The following is a 19,911-nucleotide window of genomic DNA, read 5'->3' as shown; positions in this document are numbered from 1 at the left end:
ATAGGTGATAATTATCACACACTATGGTAGGAAAGGCCCCAGTTACAGTGAGCAGAATTAATTGCAACGAGTGCCTTAACTCAGATTACCGCTCAAATCACAATTACAAGTTGTATGTATGATAAGTGCAGTGCACCTAGTAGAACCTGGCAAAGACTGGTAAAACCTGGCTAAAATTCACTGGGACAAAAATGTGCAATAAATAGAAGGATATGTAGATCTTGGTGTGATAAGCAAGCTATGCCCCATTTACAAGTCAGTAGTCTAAACTGAATAAATGTCAGTGCCTTTGATTTTGGAACATTAGGAGTAATATTAATATTAGACAACCAGTGGCATAACAAATGCCCCTACAACTTTCATGCCCCACCCTCCAAGCAAACTAAATTATCCCAAGGCCAATGAATATCCGTGATATGTGTGAGACTCAGGGGCCCCACAGCGCATTTTGCGTTACACCACTACACACAACCCATAGGAATGTACCCTTTACCCTCTCATGAGGGTCAACAGCTCTCTTGCTCTGCCTTCTCTCATCTGGGAATGCGGCCTGCGTAGATGAATGTGCCTTGCAGCTTTTGGTTGAATAAGGTTTCTTTTCATTGAACTTTTGTGTTTGAAGAGGGTCTTGTGCCTCGTGATTTGCCATCATCTGAGTTCAGGTCTTAGAACGTTTTTTTCTCTTTTTGCCCCGGAGGAATTCCGTGGAAAAAAAAATGCCTCAACTACACACTGGGAAGGACACGTTCATTCTTAATTTGGTGCGTGAGGGAGGTCAAAAGCTCCTCACATGATGCGGCTTTTCTTTACTCTCTAAAAGTTCCCGCAGCAAATAAGATAGGAGGGTCTGGCCGGGCTCCGCTCTCTGGCAGCCATCTTACGAAAGAGAATAGGTGTGTGCGCTCGCCGCTACTCTCTCACCGAGGACCAGGAGACGCCATGAGCCCCGCTCGCCCCTTGCGCAGCAGGGGTCTGGGCCTTCGCGCCTTCGGCCTCTTCCTGCTGCTGTGCGGGGCTGTTCACCTCCTTTGCAGAGCAGCCGCCCCCGTCTTCCAGAGCAGGACTCGACGAGACGCAGGTGGGTTTGTGCTTCAGGGGCGCGTGCTACTCCACGGGAGCTGCTGGTTCATTGAAGCCGACTGTGCGTGTCACTGAGATTTCACAGGCATCAGCAGTGGAATTGGGGATGCTAATTCCATTTCATGCAGTCACAGTTTGTTTGCTTTTCTTATTTTCCTCCACGACACAGAAGTCTCTTTGTTCAGCTTTCTCCCATGCATAACGTGCACAGCAGCAACTTCACACAATTTCGCGAGGGAAAAAAACCGAAAGGCTCTGGAAATCAGAAGCCTTTCAAACCAAGTCAACCGTTTGGGTATGTGAAGCGTTGATGTCGCTGTCTTTTCAGGAGATATGCGGCAAGGATACGGATAAGAAGGGTGTCCAGTTCCATGCGCGAGTAGCTCATCCACTCCAAGTTTTTTAGGAGCACGTTTTGATCTGTAGTCTTGCATAACCCATTATACAATCAGGACTTCCAATCCCATAATTCAGTGATAATTCATGCACTGAAGTTACGCATGCACAGTGCTAGTAACTTGAGAATTCTACAGTCAGTTCCAGCGTATTTATATGTTGACTTGGGAAATAAGGGCGTCGCTAATAACAATGTATCGGTTGCAGTGGCCAAGGGTGCAATAGCCCCCCCCCTGTACATCAATTATACTTGTTTAACTTGTTTGCTTGAACTCTATGGTACACCTGCTACGTCATTGCAGAGATTCAGAACATTATTGGCAGACATATCGTTTGCATTGGCCGTCACGGCGTTTTATGTTGTGTGTGTGTGTGTGTGTTTAAAAAAAAAAAAAACATTTGTTTAGATTACATTTTTTTATAACTCTTACTACCCCCGACGAGGCGTTTGTATGATCCTGTGGCACTTTTAGAGTCTGCAGCAAAAACATTTTTTATCGCCCTAAAAAAAATTATGTATGAAAATTATCCGCAAACAGATTTTTTTCTGATAAACGTCACAAAAGTGAATTTCTGCGCACACCAGTCATTCCGACGCATGCATCGTAATGGCTCTATAATATTTGCTATAGCGCCTAAGAGCGGAGTGCAGTGTACCTGATTATAGCATGCTTTCTCACTTGCCTTTCAGCTGGTGGAAGTCACATGTACAATTTAAAAGCAACGTAATTTATAATTCACGCGAAATTCGATGAAACGAAATTTTTGTGGTTTGTTTCTCGTATTTGCCTTGTACGCAAACCTGACTCTAAATTGCTTCCAGCAGTCGGTGGCAAAAATATTACATACCTGTAATGTAATCCCTCGTATAACCAGGGGTATCTAAATTTCCTCATTAGTAGTCCATATAAGGACTCTTGTGAATGACCATTTTTCTGTTCACCTTTTGTGTTCCTTTTTTCTCTAACTCTCCATGTGCCCCGACTCACTCTGATAGGAACAAACTCATGAAGGAGCCGGTGCAACTATTCCTGCTTTAAAATATGCGGTAAATGTGGTGCAGGTCGTCTATCCAGACCTTAACTTCAATCTTCTGTTTGAACTACCATAAAATAGGTGTACATAGTCGTAGACCAACCCATCTTTTCATTACAGTCTAATGCCTCTTTCTAGACTCCCAAGATTTTCTCAATTTTAACAATGTGTGCATTACAAGGAAGAGAAACCTAATGTGTTAATTAATGCTCTGTGCTGTTTTCATCCAAAATATCAGCTTTTTGCTATAAATCGACCTTTTGGTCCCTAAAAGATTGACTTGTTATTTTCACCAATACTTCTATGAGTGACCGCTACACGTTATACCGGTCACCTGGCTGGAATGACCTACATACGTCTTAATTTCCGGCACTAAGCTTGGGAGACCATAACTGTGCGGAGAATTCCTGTAAGAAGGATACAATTGCTGTGGCCATCGGTTTGTCAGTGACAGTGTCCACGGTGCCAATGGCGATGATATACTAAGAACTGGCAGCATTAGGCGGGATTTGTGTAACTTGATTCCTGATATATTCACAATATCTGCTGTATTGACGTTCCCTTTATATCGCATGCCGTACTCCTGGTGAAGCAGCAAAGCACATTTGTGGACATGTATCACTCTACTGTAGGGACTTGGGCCCTAGTGCCACATACTCAGGAATAATGGACATAGACACAGATGGTGTAGTACTGGAACTCGCCCCGGGAATGTGTGCCCGGCCCCTTTTATTGGCAGGATCACCTAACTGGTGATGCCTTTGATGGGTGGGTGTACAGCGGTGGATCTGGAGCGGTGGTGGAGTCCACTTTGGAGATCTTCTTGAGTGTGCTCAGGCTCCGGTGGATGGCAAACCGGAAAAGACTGAGGATGACTTTGGTGGATGAAGGCCTTCCTCAGATAGCCGTTAGGTGACAAGTCTCTATCTGCGACCTCCATGATTCCTGGTGCCTGTTGAGGAGCTGCTGCCAACTCAGCTCTCCGGTTGGGATTCCCCACTCACAGGAACTTTGTTGAGGCCCTCGCCCCTGGATTGCCACGTGACTGCGTGGGTTGTGCGGGCCTCTCGTAGGCCATGCTGAGGGGTCGCTGTGGAACTTCCAACAGGGCCACTTCCAAGCCTCATGTAAGCCCTAAGGGTGGATAGTCTTGTGCTCTGGTATGCTCTTTGGAAGGCCTCAGGTTTACAGGGCACAAAGAAGGTTCCTTGGTGGCTTACCTCCCACTTCACCAGGTGTGTCTCATTGAACTCCGGATGTCTTGAGTGTTTGGATCCACTCTGATGGTGCAATGTACTTGGTGATGATGCACCTTGATAATGGATACATTAATTTTATTGCACTTGGGCAACAGGCTGCGATCTCTTGCATCCGGTGACTTTGTGGAGTGAGGGGGACTGGAGGGACTTCATGGCCAGTTGCAGTTATCTTCTGGCAGGCGCACTTACTAGACGTGACAGGTGACAGGTGAGTTGACGGCCACACTGTGAAGCATGAGGCAAGGACGCAGATCGCACTTGCTAGTGGCTTACAGTTGGTCTTCCCGCAGAGCTGGCTCCAGTGACGTCTCTGCACCCCGGTGGCTGGCTTGTGTTGATGAACACCTTCTCCAGTGTTGGCACGAGTCCTCTGTCCAATCGCTCTTCTCCTTTTCACTTTTGCGTGCCTGTGGTGGTTGTTCGCCCTGTGGCACATGCCACTCTCCTCTCCTCGTTCACGAAGTGGTGTCCTCCCAGGCTGTTCTCCCCTTTCGTGATGTGACACCGTGCCATGCTCTTTTTTTGCTTTGGACCAGGTTCCTCACTCGGATGTGGCATCCTGCTACATGTCTCATGTTTGCACCACATGGAAACCTCGCTGGTCGTGTCTGGTTCATAGGACTGTCTTTACTTTGCTGCAGACCTGCCTCAGGTCTGTCCTGTCAGTTGGATTGCTTCTAGTCCTTTAGGACCTTTAGTGGGCCCCATCCCCCTTCAGAGATTTTCACAGTGCTCCTCTGCCAGGATGGCAGGTTACCTCTTCGTTTGAGGGTGTTGTACTTACACCTTGAGCTTGCGCCGCAGTGGCACCTGCTCCTGCCTCAGTTCAATGTTTAACAAATAAAGGAACCCGGTCACTATTGAATTCTGCCCCTTTTTTTATTTTGAGCAGATTATACACCCTAAGGTTTTAATCCTTGGGTATTATATGTATTTTTATCCAGTACAAGTTACATCACTTTGTGAACTTCTCAAATAGTCTGAGGTTTTACTAGTTGCCGTACAAAAACATAAATTTACTACATTCATATAATATAAACACTTTTCATACTTCACCCCCACTCTTTTCATACCTGCCTCAGTTCAGGCATGCTTGGCAGGGTCGGTCACTTTGTTTGACATGCTCCTTGCTTGTGGTGCGATGTGGCATCCGGCCATGTGTTGCATGACCTTGGAGCACATGTCGCGGTGGCAGCTTGGCACCTGGAGTGTGCGACTCTCCTCTTGTCTGTCTGAGGCCAATGGCGACTCCATCTTGAGGCAGTGTGAGGGAGGACACTCTGTGCTGCCTTTTCACCCTCTGTGGTGTGGTGGAGATGTATAGGATCTTCTTGCTGCCTTCAGCATTGCTCCTCCACTGTGGAGAGGACTCAGTCTCCTGGGCGTCTGCACATGCGGTCAAACTTCTGGGTTCATGCGTCAGTGCACCACTGACTCTGTGCCCTTGGTCCTTTGTCAAGACAGCCTCTTTTGGTGCTTGGCATGCTTGCTCTTCTTCCTTACAGTGGTGGCCTTTCACCGCCAGGGGCGTGTGGTGCAATTTCATTACTTGTGGTGACGTCAGACAGCTACTAGGGGTGCCTGCATCTCATGTTCTCCTTACGCCTTCCATGAGGCTTGCTTGGCTTCCTCTCGTCGAGGAGTAACAGTCTTTTGCTATTGCTTCTCCCAGCCTCGTGTGTAGGCTGCTCTGCAAAGTACTCTTGCTATTCTTGGCTACCACTTCTTTAGTGCTGCAGTGGCAAAAGCCAGTCACCAGGGGACGTGTGGTATGCTGCGCACCCGCCCTGACTTCTTAGTGGCGGTCTCGGTCTCCTTACCTGTGAGGGCTATGCAGGCTGTAGAATCAGGCACAGTGTGGCTCCTCTCATGCTTTTGCATGAAACCATTGTGTATGGCAAAGTCACAGGGGTCCTCCTGGTTCTTTGGTGAATTGCACAATCATGTATTGGAGTCACAGAGGAACCAGTTGCTCCAACTGGTGCCGTTCATTGGTGCTCGCTAGCTGGTGCTGTTGACACTTCACTCGCCCACCTGCTGAAACGTTCCCTATGCTGCTGACCAGCTTTCGGGGTTGCAGGTGTAGCAGTGTACACCAGAAGACATCAGGGTGCGCAGTCTACTAGCAATGCAGGCAGTCTTCACTTGGTGTCATTTTCCTGATGACACTTGGCAGCTGTGATATGCTTCACTGGAGGCCTGCCTTGCCACCACATGCTTGTAGCAGCAACTGGCTGCTTGATTCGTCCAGAGATTCTTTGATGAGCTGGCTGTCTTTTTCCCTGGGGTAACAACCGACACGGGCCCTCATGTGCTTATTTTTACGGGTGCAGTACCACTGGTGGCCACTATGTGGTAGTGCAGCATTTTAGTTCCCAGGCCCCGGCAGTCTTTCCTGGCTCTGCTGACACAGGAGATGAAGGTGTTCGGCCGTGTGCTGCTTTGGTGCGGTGCAGCGACCCAGCAGCTAGGTGACATTGCAATGACTTTCCTAGTGCCACAGAAACTTCACTGTCTATGCGGGAAAGTTTCCTTGGGACGCAGCACTTCCTCAAACCGGCTGATGCCTCCCCCTTATAAGGTGAGAGGGTATGGGGTGGGGATCTGCAGTTTGTGGTTCTTTTTTGGTCGCGACTATTATATCCCGCAGGGATTAATAGGAGAGTGTATAGTAGTTGAAACAAACTCTTTGACCAAGCGGATTCCAAGCAGATTACGTGCAGTTCATGTGACCCAGTCGTGTGAGACACGCGTCCATGTCAAACCCAAAAGCCTCGCAGCACCAGACTTCAATGGAATGCCTCCCAAGCTGCTCCCCCGTCCATGATGCTTCGCCAGCGCGTGCTTGGCCACACTCACACCCCATATGCTCTTTCCCTCCCACTTGCTCGCTCCCCTGCTGAACCATCCTCCCACCCCATCCGCCTCGCACACCACCATGCTCCTTCCCTCCCACTCGCTTGCTCCCCCGCCTCCATCTAAGCGCCAGCCCCACCCAACTTGTATTACAATGAGTTTTGCTCTGGGCAAGCTTCGGCAATCAGCAGATTCTGACAGGAGCCCCTCTCTCTTGTTCCCCAGTACATACATGCAGTATTTCTGCTGCTCCTAGGCGGGATTTATAGAATAGCCCGTGGCTAGGTGCTACCAGAATACTTTAGGAAGTGACAAAACCTGCTCCCCCCCTGCTCCCTCACCCCATCCGCCTCGCACACCACCATGCTCCTTCCCTCCCACTCGCTCGCTCCCCTGCAACCCCGCCTCCCGCTCCCCCCAGTCTGTGCCTCGCATCATCGCATCAGGCCCCATTCATTGCAGTCAAGAAGTGATAACATAACAGACATCTATGACTCATGGGATGTACTTCTCCGTTAACTTATCTGTGATTTCCAAAACTTGACAGGGGCAGCGATGAAAGGGTAGTGATACGTTTCAGGGTGTAGAGTTCTTTGTCACATATCAAATGGTGCATCTTATTTGCTAATTTAGCCTGGTAAGTTAATGTGAGGATTCTTTAGTTTGTAGCCACAGATAGCTGAACTATTTTTACATTCCAACTGGGTCAGATGTCTTTGGCTCTGAGCATCACTGTCAGTATCAGACATAGGTGCTACAGGATCACTCAACGCCACAGCATCACTCAGCGCCACAGAATCACTCAGCACCACTGTATGCCACAGCACCACTGTATGCCACAGCACCACTGTATGCCACAGCACCACTGAATGCCACAGCACCACTGAATGCCACAGCACCACTGAATGCCACAGCACCACTGAATGCCACAGCACCACTGAATGCCACAGCACCACTGAATGCCACAGCACCACTGAATGCCACAGCACCACTGAATGCCACAGCATCCCTCAACGCCACAGCATCCCTCAACGCCACAGCATCCCTCAACGCCACAGCATCCCTCAACGCCAGAGCATCCCTCAGCGCCAGAGCATCCCTCAGCGCCAGAGCATCCCTCAGCGCCACAGCATCCCTCAGCGCCAGAGCATCCCTCAGCGCCAGAGCATCCCTCAGCGCCAGAGCATCCCTCAGCGCCAGAGCATCCCTCAGCGCCAGAGCATCCCTCAGCGCCAGAGCATCCCTCAGCGCCAGAGCATCCCTCAGCGCCAGAGCATCCTTCAGCGCCAGAGCATCCTTCAGCGCCAGAGCATCCTTCAGCGCCAGAGCATCCTTCAGCGCCAGAGCATCCTTCAGCGCCAGAGCATCCTTCAGCGCCAGAGCATCCTTCAGCGCCAGAGCATCCTTCAGCGCCAGAGCATCCTTCAGCGCCAGAGCATCCTTCAGCGCCAGAGCATCCTTCAGCGCCAGAGCATCCTTCAGCGCCAGAGCATCCTTCAGCGCCAGAGCATCCTTCAGCGCCAGAGCATCCTTCAACGCCACTCAACGCCGCAGCACCACTCAACGCCGCAGCACCACTCAATGCCACAGCACCACTCAACGCCACTCAATGCCACTGCACCACTCAATGCCACTCAATGCCACTGCACCACTCAATGCCACTCAATGCCACTGCACCACTCAATGCCACTGCACCACTCAATGCCACTGCACCACTCAATTCCACTGCACCACTCAATGCCACTGCACCACTCAATTCCACTGCACCACTCAATTCCACAGCACCACTCAATGCCACTCAATGCCACAGCACCACTCAATGCCACAGCACCACTCAATGCCACAGCACCACTCGGCGCACAGCATCTCTCAACGCCACTCAATGCCACAGCACCACTCGGCGCACAGCATCCCTCAACGCCACTCAATGCCACAGCACCACTCGGCGCACAGCATCCCTCAACCCCACTCAATGCCACAGCACCACTCGGCGCACAGCATCCCTCAACGCCACTCAATGCCACAGCATCACTCAGCACCACAGCATCACTCAGCACCACAGCATCACTCAGCAGCACTGAACGCCTCAGCAGCACTGAACGCCTCAGCAGCACTGAACGCCTCAGCAGCACTGAACGCCTCAGCAGCACTGAAGGCCTCAGCATCACTCGGCACCACTGAAGGCCACAGCATCACTCGGCACCACTGAAGGCCACAGCATCACTCGGCACCACTGAAGGCCACAGCATCACTCGGCACCACTGAAGGCCACAGCATCACTCGGCACCACTGAAGGCCACAGCATCACTCGGCACCACTGAAGGCCACACATCACTCTGTGCAACCATTCAACAACAACTGGTTATAATATGTTCTCTCAATGTTTCAAGCTTTATTACAAATATCACAAAAACATTTAATATTTCACTTCTGTTCTTGGATTTTCATCACAATAAAAAATACTGAACTTCCTCTTCCCAAAAGTTACTTACAAAAGTTTATGCTATTGCCATTATAAATTACAATAACTTTTATTTAAGTAATAATTATTAAAAAAAATAAAATCCATTGTTATTTGTAATATTAATACATCTAAGTCATGTAAATACAACACATATTGCATTACAAATGCTATAGGGGTCACGTTTGCGAAGGTTAAAACTATTGGCATTGTAAATGACAAAGCTATTAATTTCGCTATTTTCAAAACCAACACATAAATAAAAAATTTGTCATTTACAATACCAATAGCAATTGCCCTGAAGGCACCTCTCACATGTCGCAGCAGCTTTTGGGCAGGCTGTGTTGCTCTCACTGCAGTGTTCCCGGGCCTCGTTGCGGTGTGACAGTCAATGGCACCGTGACGCTGTAGCCGCTTTCACTTTCAGCTTGCAGGTTCTTTTGACACTGCGGGCTGCTCGATGTGCCATTGTAAGGTGCGGGAGGGGCCTTGGGCTCTGGCTCTTTACTCCTTACAATGTGGGATTCTCCCAGTGTTGGGTTCTTCTGTTGAGGAAGAGGCGGGGTTGTACCACTCACTGGTTGCAGCAGGCCAGCCAGAGGCTACCCGCAGGTTCGCACTGTTCGGGCCGTCTACTTCAAAACTCTCCAGAGGCTGTGCTGTTGTGGGCTGCTACTGCCATCCGTGAGTCACTCCTCCGGGCTCTACGACGGTGTGGAGGTGGCAGACCAGCCTCCATGCAGGGCCAGCCTTAGGCATGTGCAAGCTGTGCACCTGCACAGGGCCACCAAACCCCAGGGGCCACCACGCCAATATATATCCTTAATATAATAATCCTCTGAGGATGGATACATATTTGCGTGGCAGCCCCTGGCAGGGATTTGGCGGCCTCCGGCTCTGTTCCACTTCCAAACACCCTGGACCCCCCCCTTCTTTACTGGCCTCCACTTTCCTCCCCGCCCGGACCCCCTCTTCCGGGGCCCCCTACCCACGCTCCCTGCCCAGGGCCACCATGAGCCTAGAGCCGCCCCTGCTCCATGTAGCGTTAGCAGAGACACCAGGGATGCCTCCTGGGGCTTGCTCGTCTCCTGCTGCGACCTGTTACCTCTCTCTCTAGGCGGGGCTCGGCATGCGGGGCTGCAGCTACTGGCTCGGGGCTCATGCATGTTACGCCTTGTCGGGAAAACAATATTTACAACAAGGGGTGGTGAGGGACAGAGTCTCTGAATTAAGCAGAAAGCTCTCACCCAGTCAAGAGATCAGGGCTAGATCCAACACCGTTTTTTAGCTCACTGCACCATCCCAGTTTCAGAACCTGGCTGTATGCAAATTAGTCTGTTCCTGTCCCAGTGCATGATGGGAACAGGGCAAACCAAACTACAAAAGCCAATTCTTACACTGGGAAGGAAACAAGCTCCCGGGGACCGGTTTCTGGCATTACAGCCGTCTTCGGCCCGGTTTGCTTGAATCCTGATGGTGCAATGAGCAAGGGTCTCACATCTGAGAATACCCTTCCACGCTTAGGGTGGACAAAAATATTTACAACAAGGGGTGGTGAGGGACAGAGTCTCTGAATTAAGCAGAAAGCTCTCACCCAGTCAAGAGATCAGGGCTAGATCCAACACAGTTTTTTAGCTCACTGCACCATCCCAGTTTCAGAACCTGGCTGTATGCAAATTAGTCTGTTCCTGTCCCAGTGCATGATGGGAACAGGGCAAACCAAACTACAAAAGCCAATTCTTACACTGGGAAGGAAACAAACTCCCGGGGACCGGTTTCTGGCATTACAGCCGTCTTCGGCCCGGTTTGCTTGAATCCTGATGGTGCAATGAGCAAGGGTCTCACATCTGAGAATACCCTTCCACGCTTAGGGTGGACAAAAATATTTACAACAAGGGGTGGTGAGGGACAGAGTCTCTGAATTAAGCAGAAAGCTCTCACCCAGTCAAGAGATCAGGGCTAGATCCAACACCGTTTTTTAGCTCACTGCACCATCCCAGTTTCAGAACCTGGCTGTATGCAAATTAGTCTGTTCCTGTCCCAGTGCATGATGGGAACAGGGCAAACCAAACTACAAAAGCCAATTCTTACACTGGGAAGGAAACAAGCTCCCGGGGACCGGTTTCTGGCATTACAGCCGTCTTCGGCCCGGTTTGCTTGAATCCTGATGGTGCAATGAGCAAGGGTCTCACATCTGAGAATACCCTTCCACGCTTAGGGTGGACAAAAATATTTACAACAAGGGGTGGTGAGGGACAGAGTCTCTGAATTAAGCAGAAAGCTCTCACCCAGTCAAGAGATCAGGGCTAGATCCAACACCGTTTTTTAGCTCACTGCACCATCCCAGTTTCAGAACCTGGCTGTATGCAAATTAGTCTGTTCCTGTCCCAGTGCATGATGGGAACAGGGCAAACCAAACTACAAAAGCCAATTCTTACACTGGGAAGGAAACAAGCTCCCGGGGACCGGTTTCTGGCATTACAGCCGTCTTCGGCCCGGTTTGCTTGAATCCTGATGGTGCAATGAGCAAGGGTCTCACATCTGAGAATACCCTTCCACGCTTAGGGTGGACAAAAACAATCCTCTTTCCCCACTCACAGGAACAGGCCATTTGTGGGCGCCTCAGCGCATTATGATGGGGACATGCATCAGCCCTTCCTTTTTTTGAGGGTCTTGGGGCGCAATCCCTTGTCAGTGTTGTCCTGATTTCGACACCAGGGTACTGCCATGTCCGCTGTCAACTTTTCACACCAGTGCTTGCTTACTAGGCGGCTGACAGGCTGGCAGGGGTGTAGTACTGGAACTGGCCCGGGCACATGCGCCCGGCCCCTTTTATGAGCAGGGTCCGCTGACGCCTGTGATGGGTGGGTGTACAGTGTGGGGGCAACACAAGGCAGACCACTAGAGCATGTCCAGCAGGCCACTACATCTACCACCTGGGAGTGCCTTAGTTGGAATACTGTTTTTCTCTCAAATAACCTGCATGGATTGTGTATGCCATCTTGAATAAACACTCGAGTTATTCTCTTACTGTGTGCAGTCGGCAGTGCTTAATTTGTGCCGGTGCTTGGCACCGACACTTATTTCTTAGGGCCGAGTCTAGATCAGATTGCCACTGCCAACTCACATCAACAAAGTGCGTCAAAAATTAATAAAATTGACTGTTCACAAGATCCGCACTCTTACTCTGTTTCCACCGTGAAGAGCTGAGCCAATAATAAATCCATACCTTCATTTTGTGCTGCCGGTGGGCAGGCCTCTGATTGGGCTGGATTTGGTCATGTGTGGCTGCGGCAGGCAGCGTGCGTTCGTAACCTTTTTTAAATGTCATGCCACCGACCCGCCTTATCCTCAAGAGGCACACATGCACCAGAAGCGACAGTCCAGCACTTTTATTTTTGCAGGAGCATGTCGTGAAGTGTGCAGCACCATGTCTCGGGTAAGTATTTCTGCAATGACTAGTTTTACTGACAGTAAGAGACAACTTTTCAAAATAAGAAAGTAGACACATTTGGTGTAGCAGAGAAGCTTGCTCCTCAGCATTGTTTACATACTTCATTTCACTTAATGATTTAGACATTTAAATGTATTCCGTGTGTGTGCTTTCTCCTCTCTCTCTAAACTCTGGTATGGCTCTGTTTGTAGCCTCTTCGTGAATTGTAGCCATCAATATCGGTCTTGTCAGAAACAGAAGTAAGGCTCCGGCTCTGTTTCTAAAATCTTACTAAAATATTTCTATTTGAAGCATTTTGCATACCGGAGCAGGTCACACTTGTTAAAGAAGCTAATATGCGTTTTTTAATTGCTATCCTTACTTTGCAATCGGAAATGTTCTCTTCCCTAGTTTACTAGCGCTTGATTCAGGAAGTGTTTCTTTAAATTTGTGGACTCCGAGCTCTAGGCATTAACTAAAGTGCTAAGGTAACTTGTGGTACGGTCAGTGCTGAATATGCTCATATGATAGCCGGTGGTGGTGGACCCAGGCACTCAATTTCGCTGACCAAGGCCAGTAATAAGTACAGAGGACACTGCGCTGTGGTGCATCTTTGGGTAACATTTGCAAAATGTAATCCCTGAAGGGAAATAAGCATGCCTTACGCATTTCCTAGATGTGGTGAAACAGAATGGCCTATTCCGTATGGTAATCTTCATTACTCCGGGTCCCGTAGTCCTCGACACCTTCGTATACAAATGAGATAATTCTATCTCCGACAGAAAAAAGAAAGAAGGAATGCTGGACTTACCCCCACTCCCCTCCCGCCGGGAGTACAAAAGAGTACAAGTCCCAGCATTCCCTCTGAAATACCAAGCCCAAGATGAAGGCCGGCACACAAAGGTGAAGGACTGGGTTCTTTGGACCCAGCGGTGCCAGGGCACAACACCTGAAACCTTCGTGGGTAACCTGCTCCGGCGTACAAGTCACAGAGACACGGGACACTTCCTTCGGCGTCAAAGAGTCAAGGTTTATTTACTGCAGGGAACACAGAAGTCACAGGAAGTACATCGAGTGTAGTTCGGGGAGACTGCTTCAAATTGTATTTGTGGATCGCTCCTTTTATACAGTTTTTACCCATAGGATAACATGATACACAATAGTTTACAACCTGGTTCCCACAAGTCGCTCTCAGAGGGGTCGCTTAGATCACTTTGAAACACACAAGATCCGGAACATAAGTGCGGAAACATTTGGCGGTTCCCAACTGTAAAAACCCATCTTCCCACCATTAGCAAATTCCAATCAGCAGTAAAGTAGATCGAAATAGGAACGAAGACAGGTGCAGAGGAAGACGGAGACAGTAGGGAGATCGGAAAGGGTGTAAAAGGGGAGTGTCGAGAAGCACGAGATACAGGCATCAAAGGGACGTGCCTAATGAGATGCACGACTGAGACAATAAGCCCGTGCGGCAAGATGAGCCTCGAGCGGCGCCATCTGCCTTACAGTAGCATCCCCCTCGTCATAAAGACACTTACAAAGAACATGCGTCTTCCGCCATATCTTGGGAGTCCCAGGGTCGCGAAGCGGACAGCGTCCGTTCGCTGGCTACTTGAGGGCAAGAGACAAAATGGATGCCGTATCTAAGATGGAACCCGTGGGTACAGATGACAAACCCACATAACAAACGAACGGTTTAAGTTAGCACAGCGAAACTGCGCACACTTACAAAACTCGTCATTTGCGGTTCATAGATACTAGACTCGACCATATTCGTGCGAGTTAAAAACACCACTTACAATTGTCACGGAACCTCAGACGCTCCTTTTGCCCTCATGTAGGCAAGCACTAGTCGGAATCATACTCGATATTCATCAGACCATCAAGATGTCGTTGTAGCATAGCTCTGTCCAACCGAGTCCCCTTGGTAACAGATGGTTGTCTCATACACGTTGTAGCACAGAGGCCACATAAGGCAGGACCACACTGCACACAAAGGCAACACGTGAACAGGAACACTACCACAACCCCGATGATCGTCAGAATCTTCCAACCCCAAGTCGACACCAGGCCCCAAAACCAACCAAGTAGCGTCCAATCCCCTACATCCACGTGTATGGATTCGGAGATCTTGTGCAACTTCGAGATGGCTTGATAGACAGTAGGAGCATTATCTGGAATGAAAATGCAACAGCTCGAATGGATCACTTTACATACCCCACCGCGATCTGCTAAGACAACATCTAAAACCATACGGTTTTGTAATGTCATAAGTCTCTCCGCCTGAAGTTCTGTGGTGATATTACCAAGGGCACTGGCAGTAATGTTAGCTGTCGATTCTACCACTCGAGTCAAATGTCTCAGGTTCCTACTATTAACCATAGGTCCCCAAAACGGGAGGAAACCCTTGAAAAAGTCTCCTGCCTCTTGACCGGCAGTATCCTCTTCGCTAATTACGCCTCGTACAACTCTAGTCTTATGATAATCGGCATCTACAGTAAACGTCGGAGGCAACAGATTTGCAACAAAACATGAGCCCATGAAGTCTGCGGGCAACCATGTGTATGCACGATCATGACAGATAAAGTATGTACCCTTGGCAGCCAGAAACACAGGGGACGGGGACATTGGCAAAACGTAACTTTCAGTGCAAGCACTTACTCCAAGTGAGGCTTGCGAGCCACGACCCACAAGACAAAGATTACCAGTGTGGGGTACGACCCATATTGGAGACGAGCTTTTAAGCTGCTTTTCATTAATGAACATACTATATTCCCCTCTACTTAGGACCCTATAGGCTTGTACCTCTTCTTTAGGGATAAGAAAAGGATCATGGATCTCATCTTCCATCTCCTCTATTGCCATCGATAGCACCCACTGATACGAGGTAGGACCAGCGTTGGGGGAACGTTGTTCTGGAGTGGGGTGGAAACCCAGTGCGCTTCGAAGCATTGTTTGGAATGCTCGAGCTGACCCTTGGGAACTATACGGTAACACCAGATATGGAATTCCCTTACCCGTAGTATGTGGCATCAACCCACACACCCAACAATTAGTAGTGTTAACCACTAACTGATGCTGATGGAGGAGCTGGATAAAGGAATTGTTGCGGAATTCTACACGTCTAGCCTGTTCGTGTTCTGGTAACATATGAAAGGAATGAGGAGAAGCAGTAGAAGTAATGTTAGGGTAAGGAGTAGGAGTAGGGGTAGGAAGTAAGAAGTAAGACATAGTGTAATACACCCCACCCGCCAAAAATGCAGAAGCAGTTAAAAACAAAACAAACAACTGGGATACAAAACATTTCGTACGACTAAGTTTCTGCAGCTTGACTCTATATGCCTGAGCTCCTTCCAAATCATTCAGCTTCGAAAATGCCATTTCCCTACGACCGTCCGCAACGTTTCTTGACGCACTTCGTTCTGTGCAGCAATAGTCAATCCCCAGGAGTTCCTAGGAACCGACGGTCTTTAACCTAGTGTCAAGACCTACTGTCCAGAAGGAAGTACGCGCGCGGCCCTACGGCCCTCAATACACAATATGTATATATTAGCACAATATTTCTCAGCTGTGGAAGAAAAAGATACAAGGAAGAAGCTTGATATATATATATATACAAAACAATTTTCAATGATACGAATGTTCAAAGTTGATCATGGGAAACGAAGATATTGCAGTTATCAATTTCAGCAAAGCAAGCAAATTTTTATTTGTCCTTAGTGTGAGATCGCAAAGAATATCGATGTTTCCCGGGACGTGTCTGCACGTCGAACAAAGGATCTGTCGAAGAGACAGCGTCCTGCTGATCAGTTCGTTGGTCTGGTCTTGAGTCTCTTGCTGACAAATGTTCAACAGTGGCTTTCTGCTGCGCTGAGGGTTCTCCAACAAGCTGTGCGTCGCTAAAAGGTACAAACGCCGGCAATGTTTCTGTTTCTGTTGACGCAATGCCTTTCCTTACCCACGGGTCTGCCGACAAAGGAATAGGGACTCGCTTACAATGGGTAGCATGTACCCAATTTTTCCGCCCCTCAAGACGAACGGCAGTCCTCGTGGCCAGGAGCACCTGGTAAGGTCCGGTGAAGCGAGGGTCCAGATTGTTTTTTCGTGAAAAATTTCGGGTAACCACCCAATCTCCGGGCTGGAGCTGGTGGCCTGGACCCTCCGTCTGCGTCGGCAAGGCGTCGTAAACCTGTTGATGAATTAACCTCAGTTTAGCAGTCAAGTCATGTAAGTAATCAATCAACATCGGAAACTCAAGATCAGAGAATATTCCTGGCCTAGGAACCCCCCACACATTCGCAGGACGGCCGAACACTATTTCATAGGGACTGAGCCCTATTCGGGAGTGTACAGTCGCCCTAGTTGACAGTAATGCTAGAGGCAAAGCATCAGGCCACGAAAGTCCAGTCGTAGCTTGAATCTTCGCTAATTTTAGTTTAAGGGTGCCATTGTACCCTTCAACCAATCCAGCTGACTGGGGATGATTGGCGCTATGGAATTTCTGATTTATTCCAAGGCCCTTACACACACTCTTCATCACACTTCCAACAAACTCACTTCCGTTATCTGACCACACGACTCTAGGCATTCCATACCGAGGAAAGTATTCCTTCAGTAGGATTTTCGCAGTAGACAAAGCAGTATTGTCTTTGAGGGGATAGGCCTCGATCCATCGGGAGAATGCGCAAACCACAACCAAAACGTATTTCAGGTTATTGCATCGCTCCATATGGATGAAGTCCAATTGGATCACCTCAAAGGGATACAAAGGAGGAGCAAAACTGCCAGGGGGAGTTGGGGTTCCTTTGCCAGGATTGTACATTATACACACCATACAATTCTTCACCAAACGTTCAGCACACTTAGTAATTCCATCATTCTTCCACACATCAGCCAACAACTTGCAAATACCTTTCGCGCTAATATGTGCTAACCCATGTGCCATTTGCACAACGGCCAGTACATACGCATCAGGCAACATCCATCTTTTCTGATCTGACAAATCAATCCAGCAACCATTCACATCCAACCTTCCCGTACTTTCTTTCCACTTCATCTTTTCAGTGTCGGTGGCCTCATTCTGAATTGCTTTCACACTCTCTATAGTATTCTCACACATACTTGATTCTGTAGGCCACCTAACCGAATTCGTCACATACATTCGAGTGCTAAGGTTCCGGGCAGTCTCCTTAGCAATCTCATCTGCAAACGCATTACCACGACCAACATCATCCGTCACTTTACGATGCGCACTACATTTAACAATTGCAACTTGAGCAGGCAAAGTCAATGCATCCAAAAGATCGTTCACAAGCTGGCCATGCTGTATTTTCGTGCCATGTGACGTCAAGAAACCACGTTCTCGCCACAATCGTCCGAAACTATGCGCTACACCGAAAGCATACTGACTATCGGTGTACACATTCACACGTTTACCTTTTGCTAATACACATGCTCTAGTAAGAGCGATCAGCTCTGCAGCTTGGGCAGAATTCTGATTCAATCTCGCAGTCTCAACAACAGTATTCAATGTCACCACAGCATAAGCAGTAGTCACATCACCATTCGGCAATTTAAAACATGACCCATCCACATACAGGATGCCATCCGGGTCTTCCAATGGGGTGTTTTTAAGGTCCACACGACCTTTTGTTTCCTCCTCTGTCCGCAAGTAACAGTCATGTTCTGTTACTGCATCTGACTCTGCACTAATTGGTAACAAAGTTGCCGGATTTAGGACATTACAACGTTTTATCTGAATGTGGCTTGCCAAGAGCGTCAATTCGTACCCAGATAACCTCGCACTCGTCAAGTGCTGAGTTTTCGTACGGTTCAAAAGAGTATCGACTGCATGCGGAACCATCACCGTAAGCATATTATCCATGACCAATCCTGCTGATTGTCGGATGGAGACCGCAGCTGCCGCAGTTGCTCTCAAACAACTCGGCAATGCTCTAGCTACTGGGTCTAAGGTCGAGGAAAAATATGCACATGGACGTTGCTTACCACCAAAAGGTTGCGTTAAGACGCTTAAAGCACAACCTTCCCTCTCGTGAACATATAACGTGAACGGTTTACTGTAATCAGGGGTACCTAACACAGGAGCCGAACACAATGAATCACGTAATTCAGAAAAACTTTTCTGACATTCTTCCGTCCATGGTAAAGGAGTCGAAACATCCTTGCACGTAAGAGCCACCAATGGTTTCGCTAGCAATGAAAAATTAGGAATCCACTGCCTGCAGTACGATGTGATACCTAGAAAGGCACGCACATCTCTTTGGGTTTGTGGCACAGCCATGCGCGCAATCGCTGCAATTCTCTCTGGGGTCAATCTCCTTCCCTCCTTTGACAATAAGTGACCTAGGTAGGTTACTTCTTGACAACAATATTGGAGTTTAGAAGGTGACACCTTGTGATTTAACTCACAGAGATGTTGCAGCAACGACACTGTAGCAATTTTGCAAATGTCCTGAGTATCAGCAGCCACCAATAAGTCGTCGACGTATTGGATTAAAGCCGCACCAACCGGCAACCTAAACGCATCTAGTTGACCCTTCAAAGCTTGACTGTAAATCGATGGACTTTCACAGTAGCCCTGAGGAGCGCGTTTGAACCGGAAGCTACGTCCACCAAGAGAGAAACCGAAAAGGTCCCTGCTCTCTTCGGCAATCGGGATGCTGAAAAACGCATTTTTCAAATCAATCACCGAAAACCATGAAGCTGTAGCTGGAATCAGAGTCAGTAGCGCCGTAATGTCAGGCACAACAGGGAATTGAGGAACCACAATTTTATTCACCTCCCGTAAATCGATAACAAAACGATAAACAGGCGGTTTGGTAGGATCAGTACGTTTAAGAATGGGCAGTACAGGACTATTGCACACGTTTCCCCGAGTTTCTTCAATGACATCTTTCTCGATCAAATCATAGATGATCGCTAACAAAGCTCGTTCACCATCAAGGGAGATACGATATTGGGGAATACGTGGCAATCGCACATTCGATTTCAACTGAACAACATAAGGGGAGATATCAAGTAGGCCCACGTCATTTGGACCCGTCGCCCACAAAGATGCAGGAAGAGAACTCAATTCCGGTGGAAGCTTATCGAGGGACAAGTACATGGGAGAGACTACCCTCTCTCCTAACGTAAGCTTTACACCCGCAGGAGAACAATACAAAGTCGCATACAAGCGTTTAAGCAAATCCAGACCCAAAAGATTTTCGCCACAACCAGTAGACAAAATCAATGGAGCTTCGAGCTCACGTGGCCCAATTTTAAGGGGCAAAGGGCGCGAAACTGGATTGCTAACGGGGGCGCCAGAGAATCCAACGGAAACATTTGTTAAGCCAGACAAAGGTGCGCCAGGGAGTTTCGAATGCATGATA

At 48.6% G+C, this 19,911-nt stretch overlaps 1 protein-coding gene across 1 annotated transcript in view; it reads left to right on the top strand.

Moving 5' to 3' along the window:
• Positions 1 to 765: 765 nt before the first annotated feature.
• Positions 766 to 19,911, top strand: part of SLC24A5 (solute carrier family 24 member 5) — a 260,856-nt gene continuing 241,710 nt past the window's right edge. Inside the window, exon 1 of the mRNA XM_086959008.1 lies at positions 766 to 1,078. Coding sequence (XP_086815134.1) covers positions 940 to 1,078 — 139 coding nt within the window. The 5' untranslated portion in view covers positions 766 to 939. The remainder of the gene's footprint in view (positions 1,079 to 19,911) is intronic.

This window comes from Lissotriton vulgaris, chromosome 2_1 (genome assembly GCF_964263255.1).
Source record: "Lissotriton vulgaris chromosome 2_1, aLisVul1.2, whole genome shotgun sequence".
Lineage (NCBI taxonomy): Eukaryota > Metazoa > Chordata > Amphibia > Caudata > Salamandridae > Lissotriton > Lissotriton vulgaris.
Note: the sequence above shows the minus strand (reverse complement) of the source record. Positions and strands in the feature narration are given on the sequence as shown.